At 41.4% G+C, this 21,243-nt stretch overlaps 1 protein-coding gene and 1 pseudogene across 2 annotated transcripts in view; one reads left to right on the plus strand and one right to left on the minus strand.

The window, feature by feature from the left end:
- The window catches only part of Golga5 (golgin A5), a 37,630-nt gene extending 19,370 nt beyond the window's left edge, over window positions 1-18,260 (plus strand). For both annotated transcript variants that reach the window (XM_003462636.5, XM_005000275.4), the window contains exons 9-13: window positions 6,002-6,100; window positions 11,683-11,908; window positions 13,582-13,687; window positions 14,951-15,014; window positions 16,507-18,260. In XM_003462636.5, coding sequence (XP_003462684.1) covers window positions 6,002-6,100; window positions 11,683-11,908; window positions 13,582-13,687; window positions 14,951-15,014; window positions 16,507-16,587 — 576 coding nt within the window. In that variant the 3' untranslated portion in view covers window positions 16,588-18,260. The remainder of the gene's footprint in view (window positions 1-6,001; window positions 6,101-11,682; window positions 11,909-13,581; window positions 13,688-14,950; window positions 15,015-16,506) is intronic.
- Window positions 2,472-3,488, minus strand: LOC106025909 (ribosome production factor 2 homolog; annotated as a pseudogene).
- Window positions 18,261-21,243: the final 2,983 nt, after the last annotated feature.

The raw sequence follows: 21,243 nt of genomic DNA on the forward strand, positions 1-21,243 counted from the left end.
CAATACCAAAGGTTAGCAGGGATAGGAAAACTGGAACTCTTTCTTATTGCTGGTGGGAATACAGATATTATTACATTTGTATGAATGTAGCTGTTTTGAAAACAGTTCAGGAAAAAATTTGACAGGTTCTTTTGAATTAGATACACACTAACCATATGATCCAGCAGTTCTGTTAATGAAAATATGATACATAAAAACTTGTGCCTGGATAATCATAGTAGCTTTATTTAGAAAAGCGTAAAACCAGAAAGAATTTAAATATCCATCAGTGATGGAATATCCATGCAGTAAAATACTACTCACTAGTTAAAAGGAATGAACTATTGATATAAGCTACACACAGAGGACTCTCAGAAACATGTTAAATAAACTTATCCACTGTAAGTTTCCATTTGTTGGACTTTGTAGAAAATATAAAACTGATCACAGGAATTGAATGTAGAATACGTAAGAGAACTTCTTGAGGCAGTAGATATGGTCTGTATCATAGTTGTGATAATGGCTAACAATTGTCAAAATATAAATGATTTTATTCTTAAAATTTATGAATTTTGTGTATATCTCCATAAAGCTGATTTTATATATTGACTGATAATATAAGAAAACAATTAAACCTGGGCATGGTAGTGCATGACTAGAATCCCAGCACTCCTCAGGGGAGGCTGAGGCAAAAGGATCACAGCAAGTTCAAGGCCAGCCTGAACTACATATTAAGACCCTGTCTCCAACAAACAAACCAACCGTGCCTCCAAAAAAAGTGAGAGGCTAAATTGATTACCAGCTTGATGGTGCATGTTTTTTAAAATTTTCTTCTGTAGGTTGATTTTTTTTCCCTTAACATTTCTACCACTTAGTGAGATACCAAAATCATATTTTGTTATTCTTACATGTGTTAAGCAACAACATGGATCTTCAGTTTTATTTTTGAATAATCATGAAATATTCTTATATTTTTTAAAACCATAATGTGTAATTGTTACAATATAGTGTCACTTTTTTAGTTAATCTTGTGTTACTGACCAGTCTGTTTTTGTTGTTTTCTAAATTTTTAGTTTCTAAAGATCCTGCTATAAATATTTTTAAAATTTAAGTCTTTGACATTTTCCTTAAATTAATTTTCTAGAAAGTGAATTACTAGTTAAAAGCTATAATTTTTTTTGTACTAAGGATTAAACACAGGGCCTTTGTAATGAGCTATATCCCTGAGCCATTAATGTGTGTGTGTGTGTGTGTGTGTGTGTGTGTGTGTGTAAAGGACTGTGTTCATGAGAAAAGAGCGAGGACACAGAAGGTAAACTGAGACTCAGCTTTTGCTGTGGCCCTCACCAAAGAATATCATCTGAGGTAATATATGTGTTATCTGATGTCCAGCAGCTGAGCAAGCTCAGCGTGCCTGCCTGCACAGGCACAAAGGTAGGACACGGAAATGTAACTGCATCTCCACCCCATGTCAAAGTGTGGTTTACATATGCTTATGCTTCTCTCCAGCATAACCAGCTTTACTGGATAAAGGAGCTTCTTTCCAGCAACTCAATCAAATACCTTAAATTTATCACCTGGAAAAAACACACTTGTGACACCAGCAGGAGAAAGCAGAACGTGGCTGCCCATTCCCCAGGCAGAGAGTGGTCTTGAAGAAACCTCCCGCACAGGGCGAGGCTCTTGCAGGCATTCTTCAGCTGCTGAGGGCCAGGTGGTTCCTTGAAGTGCCCTGTGCCTTACAGCTTAGCTTACCTTATCTTTCTCATTTCTGCTGCATCAGAGATTCCTTTCTCTCAGAAAAGGGAGGAGGGGATGCACTTACAGCACAATCTCCTTTTGCTTTTGTTGGGAGGGCCAGGGGTGGTGGGAATAGAACCCAGGGCCTTGTGCATACTGGGCAATGCTCTACAGTGAGCTCTGTCTCAAGGCCAGAATCTTTGAAAAATAATAATGGCAATGTGTGAGTGACCAGGAGCTGTGTCTCCCTCTTAGAGATCTACAGTTTAAAACACAAAGCTTAAAATCTCAGTTCTCTAAACAGGTAGGACTTCAGGCAAAATAATTGAGGAACAAAAAATAAAAGCTGGATGTCAATGCACCCAGAAGTGAGGGATAACTTTCCAGGTAGCTCACACAGAGGTTTATGTGACTCCCTCAAGCCACTTCTGCTCTGCGTGGCTGTCTCCCCTTCTGTAATCACCAACCACTCAGAAGCTTTATGGAAACACCAGTGGTAGTGGAGGCCCTGTCCCTCCTCTCCCCCAGCAAGGGAGGAGTCTTGGGAGGGTGAGAAACCCTCCCAAGGGCACACCAGGACAGACAGAGTAAGTAACAGGCTTGCGTTAAACACTGCTGCATTACTGATCACAGTAATGGGCAGTAAGTTACCGTTTTTTACAAAAATACACAATAAAGTCTTAAGAAATTGACTTGCGTTGAAGCTTAATGATTCTTATAGTAATAGATTACAATAAAACTCTAGTTGTTGGCTAAGTTCCATTGTTTTTAATTCTCTTTGACTTTTTCTCCTGGTCTTCTGTTATGCTTTCTGCAGGTTGCTTCTTTAATCCCTTCATTTTCCTGGCTTATAGTTTGCTTTGATCTTGTTTCTGCATATGAATCCTTCCATAAGTTGCACCAAAAGCATGTTGGCACTTTTTTTCTTCTTTTTTGACTCAAGAGCTTTTGGCATTTCCTTAGATAACTTACAGAGGTCATTTGAAGCCAGGTGTGTCCGTCTCAGAACCAGATCCAGTGAAGGTCCTATGTTCTAATTCAATCCGTGGTGTTCTGCAACTGGATTTCTTCAAGAGCAACTTACAGCTGCAAGAGTAAACGTTACCCTTCGGAGCAGTGGCGTGCAGAACATACTCTAACCCAGCCCGGCGTGTGTTTACTACCGTGGGGCCTCTGAAATAATCAGTAAGAAGACATTTAGTCTTCTGTAGTCTTCTATTACATCAGGATCATCACTAGCAATTGTTAACATGGGTTCTGTTCCCTCAGGACATTTACTGTTCATAATATCTTTTAGAGACACAAATTTCTCAATATCCAATTCAGTCATGTCTAGCACATAGTAGCCATATACCCAGTAACCTATTGCTGGGTTATTGGGATGCTTCTTACTCAATCCAAATATGAACGAAGAGCAAGCTAACTTACTTGAAAAGAATTCCAGTGAGGTCTGCTCCTCAAATGGTCTTGTAGCGGTTTTGTTTTGTAGAGTACTTGGTATGGTTTTTCAGTGCATGCACGTCTTTCAGGACTTGTGTCACTGTTGCATTTGCATTTCCCCCCTTAATCAGCATGGCACTTTTAATATTTTCACTTAAGTTTCGGTTCTGTCTTCTCCAGGAATCTCTTGGCCCTTTTTGTTTTGGGGTTTAGAACTTGGTCCAAGACGCCCATAGCTATCACAGCCTCAGTGTAGCCAGTACACATGCGCTGTGTGGACACGTGAGAAAAGCCCTTTTGCTAGAGCAGCGGGAACTGGAAACTTGCTTTTTGTTTTTTGAGACTGGGTTTCACCATGCAGTCAGATTGGCCTTGAATTCACTGTGTGCCCTAGCCTGGCCTCGAATTTGTAGAGGTCTTTCTGCCTCAGCCACCCATCCTGGATTCTGGGGTTATAGGCGTATACAACCATGCCTGTACGGCTAAAAGCTGTGCCCTGCTAAAAGCTCCAAATCTTTTTTTTTTAAAATGTGGTGCTGGGGACGATCTCACAACCTCGCACCGGCCAGGTAGGCACACTTACGCTGCTGAGCTAAATCCCCGGCCCAAAGCTCCACATCTTTTAAGGCTTACGATATGATTTACCAATTATGTTTTGTAAGAGTTTTTATGATGATAAAATTTTTCTTTGCATCCTTACCATAGATGTAATGAAAATGTATTTGTTTTATTAGTAGGTTATATATGCAAATTTACTACTTAATTTGCATTTCTCTGGTTATTACTGAGAGAAGTTTTCACTGTTTGTTAATAGAAATGATATTGCTAGGGGAAAGGTACATTGTATTTGTGATTTTGACAGATTTTGGTAGGTTGCTTTCCATGCAGCTTGTGTCAGTTGATAATCTAGCAAAAGAATATTAAAGTTACTTCCCCCATAGAGTGGGAAAATGCAGTGTGTTATGTTATTAAAATGTTGGATTTTGCCAGTGCTGCCTGAAAAGTGCTATCTCAGGGCAATTTAAACTTCGAATTCTTTAAGAGTAAAGCTCACTATCTTCTCAGAGCATGTAAGGGCATTTGTATTTCCTTCTCCAACAAATATTTTATTGCTATCTGTCAGTCTTCTGACGAATCACTTTGTGGGAGTTTGAGGTATTGTGTAGATTAACCTTTTGTCTATGATATGAATTGTAAGAAATTTTCCCCAGTTTGTCAGTTATCTTAGTTTGTATGGGCTTTTACTCCATTTTGTGTCATGTGGAAGTTTGATTTTGATGCTATCAGCTTTATTATTTTCTTCTACTAAGGCTTCTAGATTTTTAGTCACGGTATCCCTGTCTCTGAAATTATTTAAAAATTCATCTGTGTAGTTTTCTTCTGGAGTTTTTATGGTTTCACTTTACATATAATTCTGTGACCTATTAGTAGCTCATTTCTGGCGTGTGAGGTAAAGTATGGATCCAGCCTTTACCTTCTCCCATCTGATTCCACCTAGGTGTCTTTGTACCATTTTTTAAAATAGTTTGTCTGGAGAGGCCACCTTTATTGTGTCCTAAAAGGCTCTAAGTATCGAGATCTCTTTCTGGGCTTGCACTGTCTTCCTTTGGTCAGTTTGGCAATTTACTCACCAATACCACATTGCTTTTCATTTGTGCCTTTTTATGTTTTAATACCTTTATAACTTGTTCCCCTGTTGAGCATTTTCCTGGGTGTTCTCTCTTGCTATTTTCCATACAAACTCTGGAATGGCCTTGTGTAGATTTTTTTTAAAACTACAATTTTTTAAGAATAGCAATCATTTCAAACTTATTAGTTAATTCGAGGAAACTGGACATCTTTGTGATATATTCTTATCCAAGAACATGGTTTGACTCTTTTCAATAGTTTCACATAGGGGGCTGGGGATTTAGCTCAGCGGCATAAGTACCTGCCTTGCAAGCAAAGCAGGCGGTCATGAGTTCGATCCCTGGTACCGATAAAAAGGAAAAAGACAAAAAAAAAAGAAAAAAAAATAGTTTCACATAGAAAAAAAAAGTTTTACATAGCTTATACAGTTTGGAAATGTTTTGAAAGTTTAAATGTTTAAAATTAAATGTATTGTCTTATACTGAATTTTTGTTACTTTATTTTCTTATGAACTTTGCTCACATTTTTAAGTTAGCTTTTAGTTTGTTTGTTTACTGGGACTTACATTTTTAGCTGATTTTTATAATACAAAATTGTTATTAACAGCCTGATATTTGAAAATTGTATTGCTAACAGTATCAATCTCCATCTCAGACATAGTGAATATAATCTCTTGCGCTGTCATTTTTGTTACTGTATACTTGAGATTTGTAAAGAGATAGCCTATTCTTCATACCTGCTGGATAATATTTCATGGCATTTTCTAGTCCTCTATCAAGAGGTTTCCTTTTTTTTTTTTTTTTGTAATCGGTACCAGGGATCGAACTCACAACTGTCTGCTTGCAAGGCAGGTGCTTATGCCACTGAGCTAAATCCCTAGCCCCTAGGTGTCCTTTTTTTGAGACAGGAATTTTCTGTGTAGTCTTTGCTGACCTTGAACTCACAGCGATCCTCCTGCCACTGCCTCCTAGCATTGGGATTCCAGGCGTGCACTACCACACCTGGCATCTCCTAACATATTTCTGAGCCTGGGTCACAACATGTTGCTGAAGTGTTGACTTCACCAGACCCTCCACATCTCTTCGTTTATTCATTCAGTGTGTACTTAGCACATACTGATTGCGTGTGTACTTAGGGTGGCCGCATTCTAGGCACTGAGAATGGAAGAGAGAGCACTGAATTAGCTTTTATTTATGCCTGCTGCCCTTTGTAGGAATTCCACTACATAGAAGATGATCTATATCGAACAAAGAACACACTGCAAAGCAGAATTAAAGATCGAGAGGAAGAAATTCAGAAACTCAGAAATCAGGTAAGAATCTGCATTTACAGCTTAATGAAAAGATGTCGTTGTAAAGCTACGTTTTTAAGAAGGATGCAGTAACATCCTCTGTGTTTTCTCCAAATTCTAAGTTATGTTCAAGTTGGTTCAGAACTTTCTTGGAAGCCATGTGTTTCTCCTTACGCTGTGCATTATGTCTTTCATTCAGTCTCCCTGTAATTGTACTTGTCCTTTCCTCCATGTTCAGATTGATGTAATGTGTAATGATTAATTGTTAAAATAATGTGTATAAAAATTTACAAATTCTTTAGTTTTAGTTAATGATCTAATTGAAACCATGAAGAATCAAACAATTTTTGGTTTAAATTACTTGAACAGAAGTCCATAACGTTTGGGGGGTGGTGCTGAGGATTGAACTCATGTCCTTGTGCTTGCCAGGCAGCCTCTTGTGCCACTGAGCTAAATCCCTGGCACAAAAGTCCATAATTTAAAACCTTGTATGTACCTTTATTTTTGTAAGACTTGTGCACAGCTAACTGATGTGAGTGTTCCTTCTTCCCCTGCCTGCATTCGTGAAATGCTAACAAATAGTGGCATGACTTTCCAGCAGAGTGTTAGCGAGATGAAAGCGAGAAAAGCCCCTAACTGGTGTCATCCTGAGATAAGCATTTCTGTATTTACTACATATTTATCGGGTACCTGTGGTGTCTGAAATACTTGAATGTTTGTCTGAAACTTTGTTTTGTTTTTGTTGCTGAACTGAAAGCCTGAGCTATAGCTTCAGCTTTGTGCTATTTTTATAAATTAAGAATTAATCATAGAAGGATTTCTTTTAAAAATTGTTCATTTACTTAGAACAAAACAAAACAAACTTTCGTCTACTGCAAGGAAGTTAATTTATACAATTTAAGGTGCTGAGAGAACATGGCGGACAGACAACAGCAACTTCTGAACGCTCTCTAAAGGCTCGGCTCAGAGGCCAGAAATGATGCGGACTAAGGAGATACGAACCAGTAGAGATATGCTCTGCTGACTCAGGAACGAACTGGGCTGAGAGAATCCAACTTGGAATACAGTCCTGGCGCTAAAATAGGAACAGAAAAATCTCGGTGTGGAGGCTCGACTCCGCGCCAGTAGAAACCGCGGTTTGGATTTCCCGCCGCCCGGCGGCCGGCTACCTCCACAGCGGCTCGGCAAGGAGAGACGCGACCGCCGAGCTCTGGGAACGGGAGTCTGGGAAAGGAGTTCCCGCGCCATCGGAAACCGAGGTTTGGATTTCCCGCCGCCCGGCGGCCGGCTACCTCCATAGTGGCTCGGCAAGGAGAGACGCGCAGAGGCTTGGGAACGGGAGTCTGCGAACGGAGTCGGAAACACGACGGACAGGGAGGAAGGCTGACTGGTGGCGAGGTGAGCGAGGAACTGACTCCCTACCGCAGTTTGACTCCAGCGGAGGTTTTTCTGGGCGCGGGCAGTCCTGTAAGAGCAGGGCGCGGTGGCAACTGCAGCCGCACATTTCCCTCTCGGATGGGATTGGTGAAAGGTGCCTGGCCGGAGGGACGCTGCTCGCGGACTCCCTAGGCTGGCCTAACCCAGATCCCAGAGCCTGACGGTGGCCCGGAGGAGCGACCGACTCCCGCGTAGGCTGCCTCCTCCGCAACTCCCTGGGGCGCAGCGGTGAGCGGGAACAACTAGCCAGCGCAATTTGATCAAGCTGTGGCTGACAGGCAGGGAAGCCGGGCCTCCTGTGTAAGATTACATTTTATAAGGAACAGAAAATATGGGGAAGGGAAGCAACAAAAAAGGCTCCTCGACCCCCAATCCTGAGAATCAGGCAATAGTGGACACTGCACCAATATACATTAAGCGCCATTTAGAGAGCCTCATAGACCAATTCAGGAATGAAGTTATCAATGACCTGAAGCTAGAAGTATGCAGAATAGTTAGAGAAATGCTAAGCACCACCCAGGAAAAAGCAGATGGTGGAATGGAAGAACAGAAAAAGAGGGGAGAATTGCTTGATGGAGAAAACAGAGAAAGCATTGAGTATGTGAAGCAGGTGCAAAGGGACTATCAAGAAATTAAGAAGTCTACCCAAGACTGGCATAACAGCTTGAAAGAAACTAAGGACAGACTATCTGAATTGGAGGGCAGACTTGAAACATGGGAGAATGAAATGAAAAACTTCTTAAAAATAACAAAGAAACACACAGCAATAATACAAAGACAAGAAGATGATAAGAGGAGCCATAACTTAAGGATTAAGAACATAAAAGAAGAAGTAGGGACACAAACAAGTGAACTACAAAAGCTACTCACAGAAATAATCCAGGAGAATTTTCCTAATTTAGCAAAAGGTAAAGATACTCAAATGTATGAGGCATACAGGACCCCAGCTACCTACAACCCTAACAGAGAAACACCCAGGCATATAATAATAAAAATTCCAGAAATTCAATACAAGAACAGAATATTAAAAGCTGTAAGAGACAAGAAACAGATCACTTACAAGGGAAGACCCATCAGAATTACAGCAGATTTCTCTTCACAAACCATCAAATCACGAAGAGCATGGGGAGAAATAATTCAAGCTTTGAAAGATAATAATCTACAGCCAAGATTGAGATATCCTGCACAACTGTCCCTGGAAATTGATGGAAAAACGAGGTGCTTCCAGGATAAAGAGGAACTGGGGGAATTTGCAACCACCAATTCAACCCTACAGAAAGTATTGCAGGATATTCTAAAAAAAGAAAAATACAAAGAACCCAGAAATAGGGGCGGGGAGGCCACAACGAATGGAGCAGAGAACAAAATGAAGAAGACAAACTGACAGCTACTGACAGAAAAAGAGCTCAACAGAAATGAGACAGAAGATTGGATGATAGGAACAGCTTTTTTTGGAGAAAATGACATCTTAATAGGTAATGCTGATTTAGTACCATCTTGTTTTGAAGTCTCATCTAGCTTTTGTTCTTCTGTCTCCAATGGTCTAAACAGGTTGTATCTTATTGGATTTTGTTATGTACGATAGTATAAGAAAAAACCTTTTAAAGACAAGGAGATTATACAGAGACCATTGTTCATTTTCTGTTAGTCGATTCTAAATACTCTGTAATGCTGTCATTCTCTTAAATGGATTTACATTGTTTTGATATACTTAATGCTACAGTATATGAAGTTGTACTCAAGGACTTCAGGGAGGGAGTCAATATGGTAACTATTTTTGGGTCAGGATTAGCTGGTGGTGAAACACTATTCTGCTTAAATGGTTATGTTTTGATCTGCCCTGTTTCGCTGTTATGCCCTCCTTTTTCTCAATCTCCACTCCATTATTTACTTTTTTATTTTTATCCATTTAATTAAAGGGAAAAATATAGCAGGATATAATATAGTAACCCACTTTGACTTTCTATTATCTCGATTTGAAGCCCTGTATTACTCTCACCATCTTGTTTTTGACTGAGGTTCCTATATTCTGTTTTGCTGGATAGTATCAGGTTCGAAAGTTTAGGCATCAGCTGAGAAGATAATGAGATTCATTATAACGCCCATTCTCGTTGACTTTTATCTACTTTTGAAGACCTACAATATCTCCAATGTTTTGGTTTTGTCGGTTTTATTCTTTACGGTTTTGTTCAATTGTATTACAACTAATGATATAGGCAATTCTATTAGAAATAGCGGGAGGCATTATGGTAACCATTGTTGATCACCTTGTATTATGTTTTTATATTATCTATTATGTCCACCCTTTTGACTTGACCGATTCTGTTCTGTTATGTCACATTTGGTTTTACTCTCTTCCAAAAAAGCAACAAGAACCATGGGAGCAATGAAACCCAAAATGTGTAATAGTCACTGTACAAAAGAGAGGAAAAGAAAGTGCTCTAAACTATATAACTGCATGTATATTTAAATGTATAAGATAGAAAATGATATCACAGAGTTTTATTGGATCATTGAACAGAACTGTTTGCAGTATCATTGTTGGAATGTCCACTCTACAAGCTTTAATTTTGTGACTTAAACAATTATTTCTAAGATGGCAATATGTAATCCATTAACTAGTGATTTCCTACTGCGCATTTTTTTATTCTGTAAATCTGTATAACTTGTACCCCTTCACTGTTTTTTTTTTCTTTCTTTTCTTTTCTCCTTAAATAAAAATTAAAAAAAAAACAAAATTTATACAATTTAAAAAGAAATTAGCATCTTTGATATTGCATAAAAATCTCCCAGAGTGAGATTAAGATTAATTCTGAGTAAATAAAAATGCTGCTTCTATTTGTCTTATTATTACCTAGGTCCTCCTAGGAAAGCAACATGTTGATTTAAAAAAAACCAGTTAGCATTCAAATGTTTTTTCATTCTTTGAAACTGCTATGTGAAAGTAGAAAAACATAGGGAATGATAAACTTGATCATTATCCCCTTACTAGATTTGTAAAGTAAGCAAAAATTAATTCATGGTAAAGCCATAGCTAAGCTGTGTAACATAGGAGAAAAAATACAGGAATGTTTTTGCAACTTAGAGGAAGTTCTTAGCTTTTTTAAGATACAAAAAGCACTAACCATGGAAGAAAAAAAGATAGATTGAAATTCCTCAAATTTAGAATTTTCTGCACATCAGAAGTTATCAGTACAAAAACAAAAGAAAGCAAGCCACAGACTGAGGAAAAGATTTATGACATATCTGACAAGGAATTTATAACCAGAATAATAATAATTCTGTTAATAAAAAGATCACAGCCAGTTTTTTGATGGACCAGAGACTTGGGTAGAACCTTCACTAAAGAACTTGCAGAGTCGGGGAAGCACAGGAATAGGTGCTCAGGTGACCAGCGCGATCTGCTGCACACCTGTGAGCGTGGCTGCGGTTAAGACCGACTCACGCTTGGTGGTGTGCAGCTGGAAGTCCCTTCTGTTGCTGTGCAGCTGCTCAGGGAGCAGGACGGCCACCGTACAAAACAGCAGTTTCTGGTAAGGGTCACATTCCTCTGACCCGTGACTCTAGGATTTACTCGATAGCCAGGATGGTGTATGCCCACAAAAAGACTTACACACAAATATTTATAATGTTGGTCCATAAATAGCCAAGATGGGAAACTACCCAAATGTCCATCAGCAGGTAATCTTCCTGCTTCAGCAGGAAGATTGAGTAGCTGGGATCATAGATGTGTGACACCACACCTGAGTATTCTGTTACTTTGTGTGTGTGTGTCTGTGTGTGTGTGTGCGCGCACGCGTGCTGCTGAGGATTGAACCCAGAACCTTTGCACTGAGCTACATTCTAAGCTTTTTTTTTAAAAGAGTCTTGTTAGAGTCTTGTTAAGTTGCCAGATTGGGCTCAAACTTTGAATTCTCCTCCTTGCAGATTTGTACCACTGCACCTCACTTCTGTTATATTTCTTCTTAAGTACTAATTTTTGACCCATAAAATCTATTTTGTGGCTTATGATAATTTGAAAATCACATCTGTAGACATTGGACGAATCGCTAGAGTTTGGAAAACCAATTAATGCTACAGCTTACCTGTGAAAATATAGCAAGGTGACGTCCATATTGTATTACTTTCATTTTACATAATAATTTTATGAGCACTTTGCCTTCCAGCTCACCAACAAAGCACTAAGTAACAGCAGTCAGTCGGAGCTGGAAAGCCGGCTGCATCAGCTGACCGAGACCCTCATCCAGAAGCAGACCATGCTGGAGAGCCTGAGTACGGAGAAGAACTCGCTGGTCTTCCAGCTAGAGCGCCTCGAGCAGCAGATGAACTCTGCCTCTGCGGGCGCCATCAACGGGCCCTCCATTAATATGTCTGCGGTTGACAGTGGCGAAGGTAACCCACAGCCAGCATGGCAATCTAGCTAGAGTTCGATAAATTACAGAAACAACACTTTTGTTTGAAAAGGAACATCATACAGTGGAAAACCAGATTGTCTTGCCCGTGAGACCTGGGCCGTGTGCTGTTAGCATGATCATTGGTGAGGGGTGATTCCTAACTGTCCCAGAGGCTGGACCTGGAGAAAGCAGGCCTGCGGGTGATAATCACATGGAGATGTCTGAGATATTACACAAGATGATACCGGCAAGGCAGTAACTTAGTAGAGAGGCGCTTGTAGGAAACTTGAAGCAGAATTTCTTAGTGATCTCACAGTGAATGATGACCACAGTAATGCTGGTGTACAATTCACATCCGTGCAGCCGTGCTCTGCCACTCTTAACAGAGAAATCTGTGGATTCTAAGAACATACATTATAAAGGATAGTATGAACATCAATGAGTCATTTTTAATCTTAGAACCAAATAAACTCTACAAATAGTTATTCAGTCTTTGACTTTAAAAAAATCTTTTTAAAAAAAAAGTGTTCAGCCTGGCTTTGAACTTGATATTTCTGCCTCCACCTCCCAAGTGCTGGGATAAAAACATTATTATAAAGAGATATGTGTCACAGATGTGGGGTTGTAATTATACTCTAATTAGGGTGATCCAGGAGATTTCATTGGAAAATGCCATTAAAGTCCCAAGCAGGAGGGGCTGTGAAGAGGCCTAGGGGAGGGTACCAGCAGGGAGACAGGAGTGTGCCTGGGTGTTCGGGCACAGCTGTGAGACTGGTGCGGCAGGAAGAGCGGTGCAGGCTAAGTCTGCAGAGCGAGGAGGCTGTGGGCCGTAGAGGGGATTGCTCTGCAGATCGGAGGTCACTGAAGGGCTTGAGAGGTGCCTGGGCAGACTTGCACTTTACCATGGCGCTCTAGTTGCTGGGGCAAGAGTATCTTCTGTGTGAGGACGTGGTTCAAGAGTCAAACACTTGTCTCGCATGCCCGAGGGCCCAGGCTCACCCCCGGCACCACAAAAGGAAAGTCCAATGCAGAGGGCTCCGAGTAGAGGCAGGGCGTGGGGGAGCCATGTGTGAAGCCATGTGAGAGGTGGCAGTGGTGACCAGAGTGGGCTCTAGGGGTGTTTTGAGGACTTACTTTGAGCTGACAGAATTTTCTGGCAGCCTGGCTATGAAGTTTGAGGGGAAGGAGTGAGGGATTTTGACCAGAGCAGAGGGTGGGGGAGGTAGTCATCACCCTGGGCGGGCGGAGAGAGTGCCAGGAGAGGGAGGTTGGCAGAGAGAGTGAGGAGTCAGAAGCTAGTCGGGTCTGCTGAGTTTTAGACGTTTGCTAGGCCCACACGGGAAGTGCAGAGGCTTCGGAGGAGGCAGGGGTGAGGGGAGGCCGGTGTCAGCCTGTGAAAGCTGCCCCAGGAGTGGGGCGCACTGACACTGGCTCGGCAAGACTGGGCACTTGCAAACACTTGCATTTTTGCTAAGATCACTTTCTTAGTTTTTATTTTTTAAAATGTGCATATGGAAACATAAACATTTTCTATAATGAGTTTATCTGTCTTTATTGTTTCATCTACTTTGAGTGTAATGGTTAGGAAGTTGGCATTGAGAATTTCTTGCATGTGTGGTAATTTGCGACTATAATTGCAGTGTATCTTAAATGTCTCTCTTATTTAAATAGGCACGCGTCTACGAAATGTTCCTGTTCTTTTTAATGACTCAGAAACTAACCTGGCAGGAATGTATGGAAAAGTTCGCAAAGCTGCCAGTTCCATTGACCAGTTTAGGTAAGTGGTGCCGATCAGGACAAGTGACAGACCATCAGCTATTTTTATAATGTCGTGGCTACACACACAGGGTATCCCATGTGGGAAGCTGATATTTAAAGTGACATTTTCGTTATTCCTTGAGTGATATTTCAGTGTCCTGAAATTGGTTCAAGAGGTCTGACAGTGCCTACACTTCACTGATGATTAACTTTGACCATTTTTCTTCTTTTGGCAATAAACTGTTTTAAAAACACTCATTAAATCTAATTGAGAAATCCTCTATCTTATGTGGAAATATCCATCGTGTGTTTTATCAAAGTACTTTATCATATTATTAGAAAAAATGCTACTATAAACTGTTCATTTTAATATTTCATAAATGTATAATAACATGTAGAATTTATGTTACATATTTACATAAGATTTTTGTAATAGAAAATGTTTTAATAGTTTACATATGGCCTTAGTAAAGTTCACATCCAAGTAACCAGTTACGTCCTTTGCTTTTAATGTTTATTAAACACATCTTAATGAATTGTTGCAGTATAGTCTTTTCTTAGCTGTGTCTGAGTAGAGCTATAATACTAATGGTAAGAATGATACACTAAAATTCCTGAAGCCATGGACTAGGATGAGGGGTCTTATCTCCAAATGAACAGTGTATCTCAGGCCTCCATTTGTTCAGTGTACAGTTTTTGTAGAGCCTATGCAATCTGTTCTGCTGGTGCAGTAAAGGAAGCAGGAATTGTGTTTTCTTGCACATGTGTCCGTCCTGGAAGGGAAAGATGTTGCAGGTAGGCCTGAGTGTCCAGGGCTGGCCATCATGCTGTTCCATACCCACCTCTTCAAGTGTCTGCTGGCTTCTCCACAGCTCTGCCCTTTTAGAAGTCTGTATCTGTGCAGAGCTCCCTGAAAGGCTGTGTACAAGTTAATGCCAGACAGACATATTTCCTATACATGTGGCTCGCCACCTCTTTTGTAATTTCTTTAAAGATGATTTAGAGATGGACCAGATTTGCCTCCTTTAGTAACTGTGGCCATAGAATTTCAAGAAATACCTTTTATTGAGGTGTAACAGCCACAGCCAAATATAATGAAGTATTTACTGAGACAGTTCTTTATGACATTTCTGTGATAAATGGTTTTCCTATAAAGAATCATTCTGTGGTGGCCACATAAATAGTTTAAGCGACTAAAATTTTAAAGATATTAATACTAACACAGGCAGATGGTTTGTGAGTGTAATTTTCTTCTCTCTTTCTCCCCCATCCATTTGCACAGTATTCGTCTGGGAATTTTTCTCCGAAGATATCCCATAGCACGAGTGTTTGTAATTATATATATGGTGAGTAAACTTGCATGAAAAAATAATTCTGTGTTTGATTTTTGACTTTTTTTCTTCAGCTGCTGATCTTACTGGTATTTCAGCAAATTTGGAAGAAGATAGAATTCATTTTGATAATTTTTTGTTCTATAATTGCTTTAAAATACAAGTTAACAATTCATTATGTGTAGAATAAAAATTTCTCAAAAGCTCTGCCTACAGATAAAATTAACTTTAATGCTGTTCAATAGTTACCTCCATTTTTAACCTCCTCTATTAATAAAAATGGTACAAAGCAGTTGCTTCTATTTTTATCTTGGGTTATAAAGTTTAGTTATTTTCCTGAGTGTGGTTCACCTTCCGGGAAGGAATCAAGGCTGACCTATTTTCTTCCAGATGTCTTAGCTTTAGTACTGCGGTTGCGGAGGTACAGGCTGCTCCGTCATGCAGGCAGCCCGGTGCCTCTTGGTTACTGAGCTCGCTGAGCTCTGTGTTCATGTGTCACCTCATTATTCACCCATGAGTATGAAGTGGGCCCCACCAGGTTTCACACTCAGTGCACCCTCGGCCTAGCGAGCGTGTGGGTCTCAAAGCAGCTGGGCTGTTTTCTCGAGAAAAAATTAAAACCTGCACAAAGAGGAATTTCTTGGTCTACTAGAGGGGAGAGTTACTCCTCTAAATGAAAGTTTTTAAGAAGAGAATGGGAAGAACGAGAAAAAGGATTCCATCAGAAAGGATATGAAATATCCCCAATGGGCTGACTTTGCAAGTGTCGGAACTGTCAGCCTGATGGGCTGCGCACCACATCCACAGTGACAGGCGCTGAGCAGCGGAGCTTCCCATCCATCCTGTCCCACCCTGAGCAAACTAGAGGAAGCTGATCACTGTGGGCTGTGGACTGCGTCCTAAATTAACCTCTGGGCATATTACTCCCATCAAGAATACTTTCCCAGGGTGTGAGGTGGTGCGCGCCTGTAATCCCAGCACTTGGGAGACTGAGGCAGGAGGCTGTGAGTTCAAGGCCAGCCTGGGCTACATAGTGAACTCAAGGCCCACCTGAACCACATGGTGAAACCCTGTCTTGAAAATAAAAAGTACTTTCCAACTCCTCTTCACCAGCGCCTGGCTGAACTCTCAGAATACCAACCATGAGTATTTGGCAAAGCCTTTCTAGCTACCCTATATCAGTTCTCACCATGCCTGGATTCTGCATACTTGCCTGATGGGTTATCTGTGCACACACGTGCTTACTGTGAGCGTGCTAAAGTTCTCAACTGAGAACTCTGTAGATCTGGCAGCTCTTGGTTACTGAGCTCACTGAGCTCTGTGTTCATGTGTCAGCTCATTATTCATCCAGGAGTATGAAGTGAGTCCCCACCAGGTTTCACACTCAGTGTGCCCTCTGGGGACACAGCCAGAGAAGCCATGGTCGCCACCCTGGGTACATTGCACAGTGGGCCTTCAGGAGAGGTGGACTTGCTGACTAACCCATGAATTGCTTTTTCTTTTTTAGGCTTTGCTTCACCTCTGGGTCATGATCGTTCTGTTGACGTATTCACCGGAAATGCACCGCGACCAGCCATACAGCAGATGAACTGAACCCGTGGTTTCAGTGATTGGTTATCTTTTGGGGGCCTTGGGGTCTGTAGAAAGGCCATTTTCTTAGACCTGCTAAGAAAGGTGCACAGGATTATTTTATCACTACAAGCTTTTAACATTCTAAGTTATTGTATAAATTCTCTGCTAAATCTTCCTCTTCCTTCCTTCAAATGATAGGAGTTTCTAAACAAACAGTAATTTAACAAGCCCACTCTGCGTTTTCTGAGTCCAGTGGTCCTGATACATACAGAGAAAGATATGGGGGTTGTTCACATCTGTACAGATGTTGCTGTATTTTAGGTTATACTGATTATGGGTTATAATCAGGGAAACTAATTGTATTAGTCATAAAAATAAAAAGTTTGCTTTTTTGATAGCACAGTCTGCTTTTATATTTTCCTGTATTTAACTTTACGAATGGAGATTTACTTTTTATATGTTAAAAGCCAGACTGGCGTAAACCTTTTTATATAATACATGAATAAAATTGACTGTTTGTTTTTCCTTTTTAAATGCTGGTTTTTCATCCCCATCAAACAAGAACTTTCCAGGTGGACCTGAGTGAGTGGAGCCAGGAATAACACCGGTCCCTGAGCAGTGATCGCGGAGGCTTGCAGCTGCTCTTGGCGGAAGCCCCGTCTCCCCTCTCCATCCCGTGCCGCCTGCCTTTGGTTCTTGTTCACACGCCACTGTCTTCCTCCACCTCTCCTTTTCTCCAGCCCGCACCTTGGATTCGTGGCAGCGCATCCACCCATAGCCTGCTTGTGGCATTTAGCAAACAAAGCTGTTTGGGCGGCCTGTGCACTTTAGTAACACTGGTGCAAAATACTCTAGACTTTCACTTTGAACTTTTAAGTCCAGTATAATGCCTGCTTGACTCTGCTTTTCATCTTACGTCTGAATTCTTAAGTAGTTCTGTCACTGCGTCCTGGTGGTTTCTTCATATGTGGTTAATACGCATATGTGCATCTGGGGCTTTGTGAGGGTCTAGTCTTTGTGGGGGAGGTTGTCTTTTTATTTTTACTTTTTTCCAGTACTGGGGTTTGAACCCACGGTGCCCCTGCACCAAGATACATCCCCAGTCCATTTATTTGTATACATTTATTTGTATTTCAAGACATGGTCTCTGTAAGTTCCCCAGACTAGGCTCAAACTTAGAACCCTCCTGCTTGAGCCTCCAGAGTGCTGCAATTTCCAGCAAGCAGCACCATGTCCAGCTTCCCGAGTGATGTTCTGACGTAGTCACTTGGTGCCTGACTGAAGACCCGACCAGATCCTATTCCTAGTGATATCTCTGCCTGACTAGCATGTAAACCTATAAATCCTCCAAAAGTTATGGCCCACTATGAGGTATGTGTGTTTCTTATTTTTCATCACAAAAAGTTCATGTTAGGTGTGTTTAGGCTTTTTTTTTTCAACTTACAAATGAAAAAGACAAAAAAATTTACATCATGTAAATGTATTTGGGGTTGACATAGAGGCACAGTACTAAATCTGAGATTTGTGCCTCAGTTCTTCCTCAGTCTGAGTTGTGAAGTCTGGTCTGACCTCAAACAGAAGAATTTCATCTTGTTAATGTATTTTAAAAGTCCTCTCCCTCTTTCTAATTTGGAAACATTTCTGGAAAATGATTAAAACCAGGTTACATAAATAAAATGGAAAACAGCACATGCTTCCTCCCTGTGTAGTCCAGACTTTCTGTCTCTGTGTCCTCCTGGCTTGCGCTGGGATGCCTGTAAAGCTGTTCTTCAGGCCACATGCATTCTTGAGTTTGGAAATAGTTTGACTGTGTCCGGCATTTTTTCCCAGTTATTTCTTTAGTTGAATTTCAGTTTCATTATTGAGCACTAATAAATGGGAACTTTTGAAAGTGTTTCCATTCACTTATCCTCAGATAACATGAAACCTTTTGACCTAATTAAAGGATTTGCACAAGAGCCAAATCTGTGTCCTCCTCAGTCCAATGCATTTATTTAAAAGCATTTCAAATAAACACCTGTGCACATATATATACAGTTCTGATTTGTATTTAGAGGTGTCAGTTGGAAAATGAGATTATTTTTACATGTCTTTTTCTCTAAACCTTATGCTTTGTAAAAACTACAATTCCTATTGCTACAGAACAAAACCTTCAAAGGAAATGCCTGGATTTTGTTAAAATGTGGAAATACACTTAGGCCTGTGCATTTCATAGATGAGGGAGAGGGGTTTATGGGCCAGAAGCCAGCTTTGTCCAAGCCGCTCACCTGTGGGAGGCAGAAGTTACCCAGCTGGGCCTCATGGGGCGCCATCGCCTCACTGCAGGAGACCAGCTGGTGCTGGACGCTGGCCTGGCCTTGGTCTGAATGCAAGGGAAGGAAAGGGCCAGTGAAGCCCAAGAGGAGAGTCAAAAGTGAAGGGCCTGAGAGACAGTGTGCCTGACCCAAGGGGGGATAGCTGAGAAATGTCCCACGGCTGCTCCGCACACGCTGAGAGCAGGCTGTGGAGTGGGGAGGGCAAGAGGCCCAGCGGGGCGAACACAAGGAGCGCGGTGAGCACAAGCAGCGCGTGCTCTGGGGCTGTGGGCCAAGGAGGGGCTTGGACAGTCCCTTATGTCACTGTGTGGAATCCCGTTAGCCTCTGAATCAGCACATGCCCAGGGAGACGCCTTCAAAGTCTGTGCTTGGGAGTCTGCAGATCACCAGTTCACATGCACATGCCGAATGGAAATAACATGTCAAGGCGAAACCAGGCTTCTTTCCTGTTCAACAACTAAGAATATCAGGTCAGTGAATTCAGACATCCCTAACTTCTAAGTCTCTGCACTCAGTTAAATCCTTCTCTTTGTTCAAGTCGGGGACAAATAAGGGTACAGTCCTTCATGTCTGGGACTTGGCCCCCTCCCATCTTTTGACTAACCAACCTTGGTGCAAGTTGCAACCTGGCATTTCTGCTGTTCTTGCTGATATAGACTTGCATGTCTTTGGACATTTCTAATCCTTTGGGAAAGACGTTCTTTAGCCAATATTACATCACCAGGTCCCAGAACAGTGCCTGGCACACAGCCAGCCCCTGATGGGTGCTTACTGATCATCACTGAATGTGCAAATGGGGCAAAACACAAAGGGCATCGGCGGTTCCTGTGGAGCTCCACAGACCTGCACTCAACATCCATCTTGTTCACATAGCTCTCTTGTTTTCTAAAACCATAGCAAAGATAGGCTCACTGGCCCCTATGTTGAGAGCAGTGAGGCAGGAGATCAGGGTGTGGCCTGGCCATCACAGATCCAAGGCACGTTCTAAAGCCATGCGCCTGGGGCCAGAAAGCACTATCCTCACTTCGTAGGAGAACTCAAGCGGATTTTTGACTGGATCACTTAGGCCAGACGTGAGTGTGAGGCCTGAGAGGACAAAAGATGGCCGCCATTAGGCTCCACCACTGTGTCCTTTCTCTTCAGTGGCCTACTTTTCCATGCAGAGTGTACTTTTTCCCTACCTTTAATTGGCCTGCACTCACTCTGCAGAGCTTATTTCCTTTCCTACCTTTCATAAATGGACCAATTCTTTATTCAGCATGACGAGAACCTAGAAAGAATCTCTAGAAGGATCCCACTGCACCCCAGAATTCCAATAATAGTAGTGTGGATTTAGATTGGACTGTTGAGCTGGCTTTCCCAAAAGTGAGAAGCCCTAAGAATTTAAAATACAAACGCAGTGGGTGCTCGGTGATAGAATTCTTGCCTGGCATGCATGAGGCCCTGGGTTCTTTACCTATCAGAGCAAAAAATAAATACAAGAGCAAAAGCTGACCCAAAAATATCACTGGTCATGGATGTTCATTCTGGCTGTTACTTTAAAAAAATACATTTGACTGGGTAGCTTTAAACAAAAGTTTATTTCTCATAATTCTGTAGGCTGAGAAGTCCAAAGTGTTGGTGTCTAGAAAGGGCCTGCTTCTAATTCATGACAGCTTCCTTTCCACGGAACCCCCACGATGTAGGGGGGCAGAGATCTCTCTGCAGCCTCCTGACAGCTCTGCCCTCCGGACCTAATCACCTCTGAATGCCCTCACACTGGCGATTAGCTTTCAACTTCGGGATTTTGTAGAGACACAAAATGCGACCACAGTGAAGACCTTGAGTCATCAGAGAAAATGCAGCAAAGCTGCCTGGACTGTTCCGAAACGGAAGGGCATGTGATGTTGGAGGGGAGAAGGCTTCCAACAGAGCAAGACACGCTGCAAGTAGAACGACTTTTAAAAATATATTAGGAGACACAATGTTAAGAATAACTGTTCAAAGCATAGAGAAATATTCTAAGACCCTCCTGGGCCAGGTGACCTGACTTGCTTTGACAAATGAAATATCAGTGGAAAGATGGCTGCCATTCCCAAGCAGAATGAATATAATGAATTTTATTTAAAATTTTTTTATCACCCTATATTGATCATTTACAGCAATTTCTGTAGAATAAAAACATGTGTTTTCAGTGGCCTTGTTCAGCGGATCTGGCACTGCGTGACTTCTGGCTCTTCCTAAAAGTCAAGATGATCATGAAGGCTAATGTTTTAAATCGATTTAGGACATCAAGGCAGCTATAACAATGCAGCTAAAGACACTCCTGAACTCATGAACTTATGAACTGCTTCAGAAAGTGGCAAGAATAATGGAAT

This window comes from Cavia porcellus, unplaced genomic scaffold (genome assembly GCF_034190915.1).
Source record: "Cavia porcellus strain 051 isolate PalLab524CR breed Dunkin Hartley unplaced genomic scaffold, mCavPor4.1 scaffold_31, whole genome shotgun sequence".
NCBI lineage: Eukaryota > Metazoa > Chordata > Mammalia > Rodentia > Caviidae > Cavia > Cavia porcellus.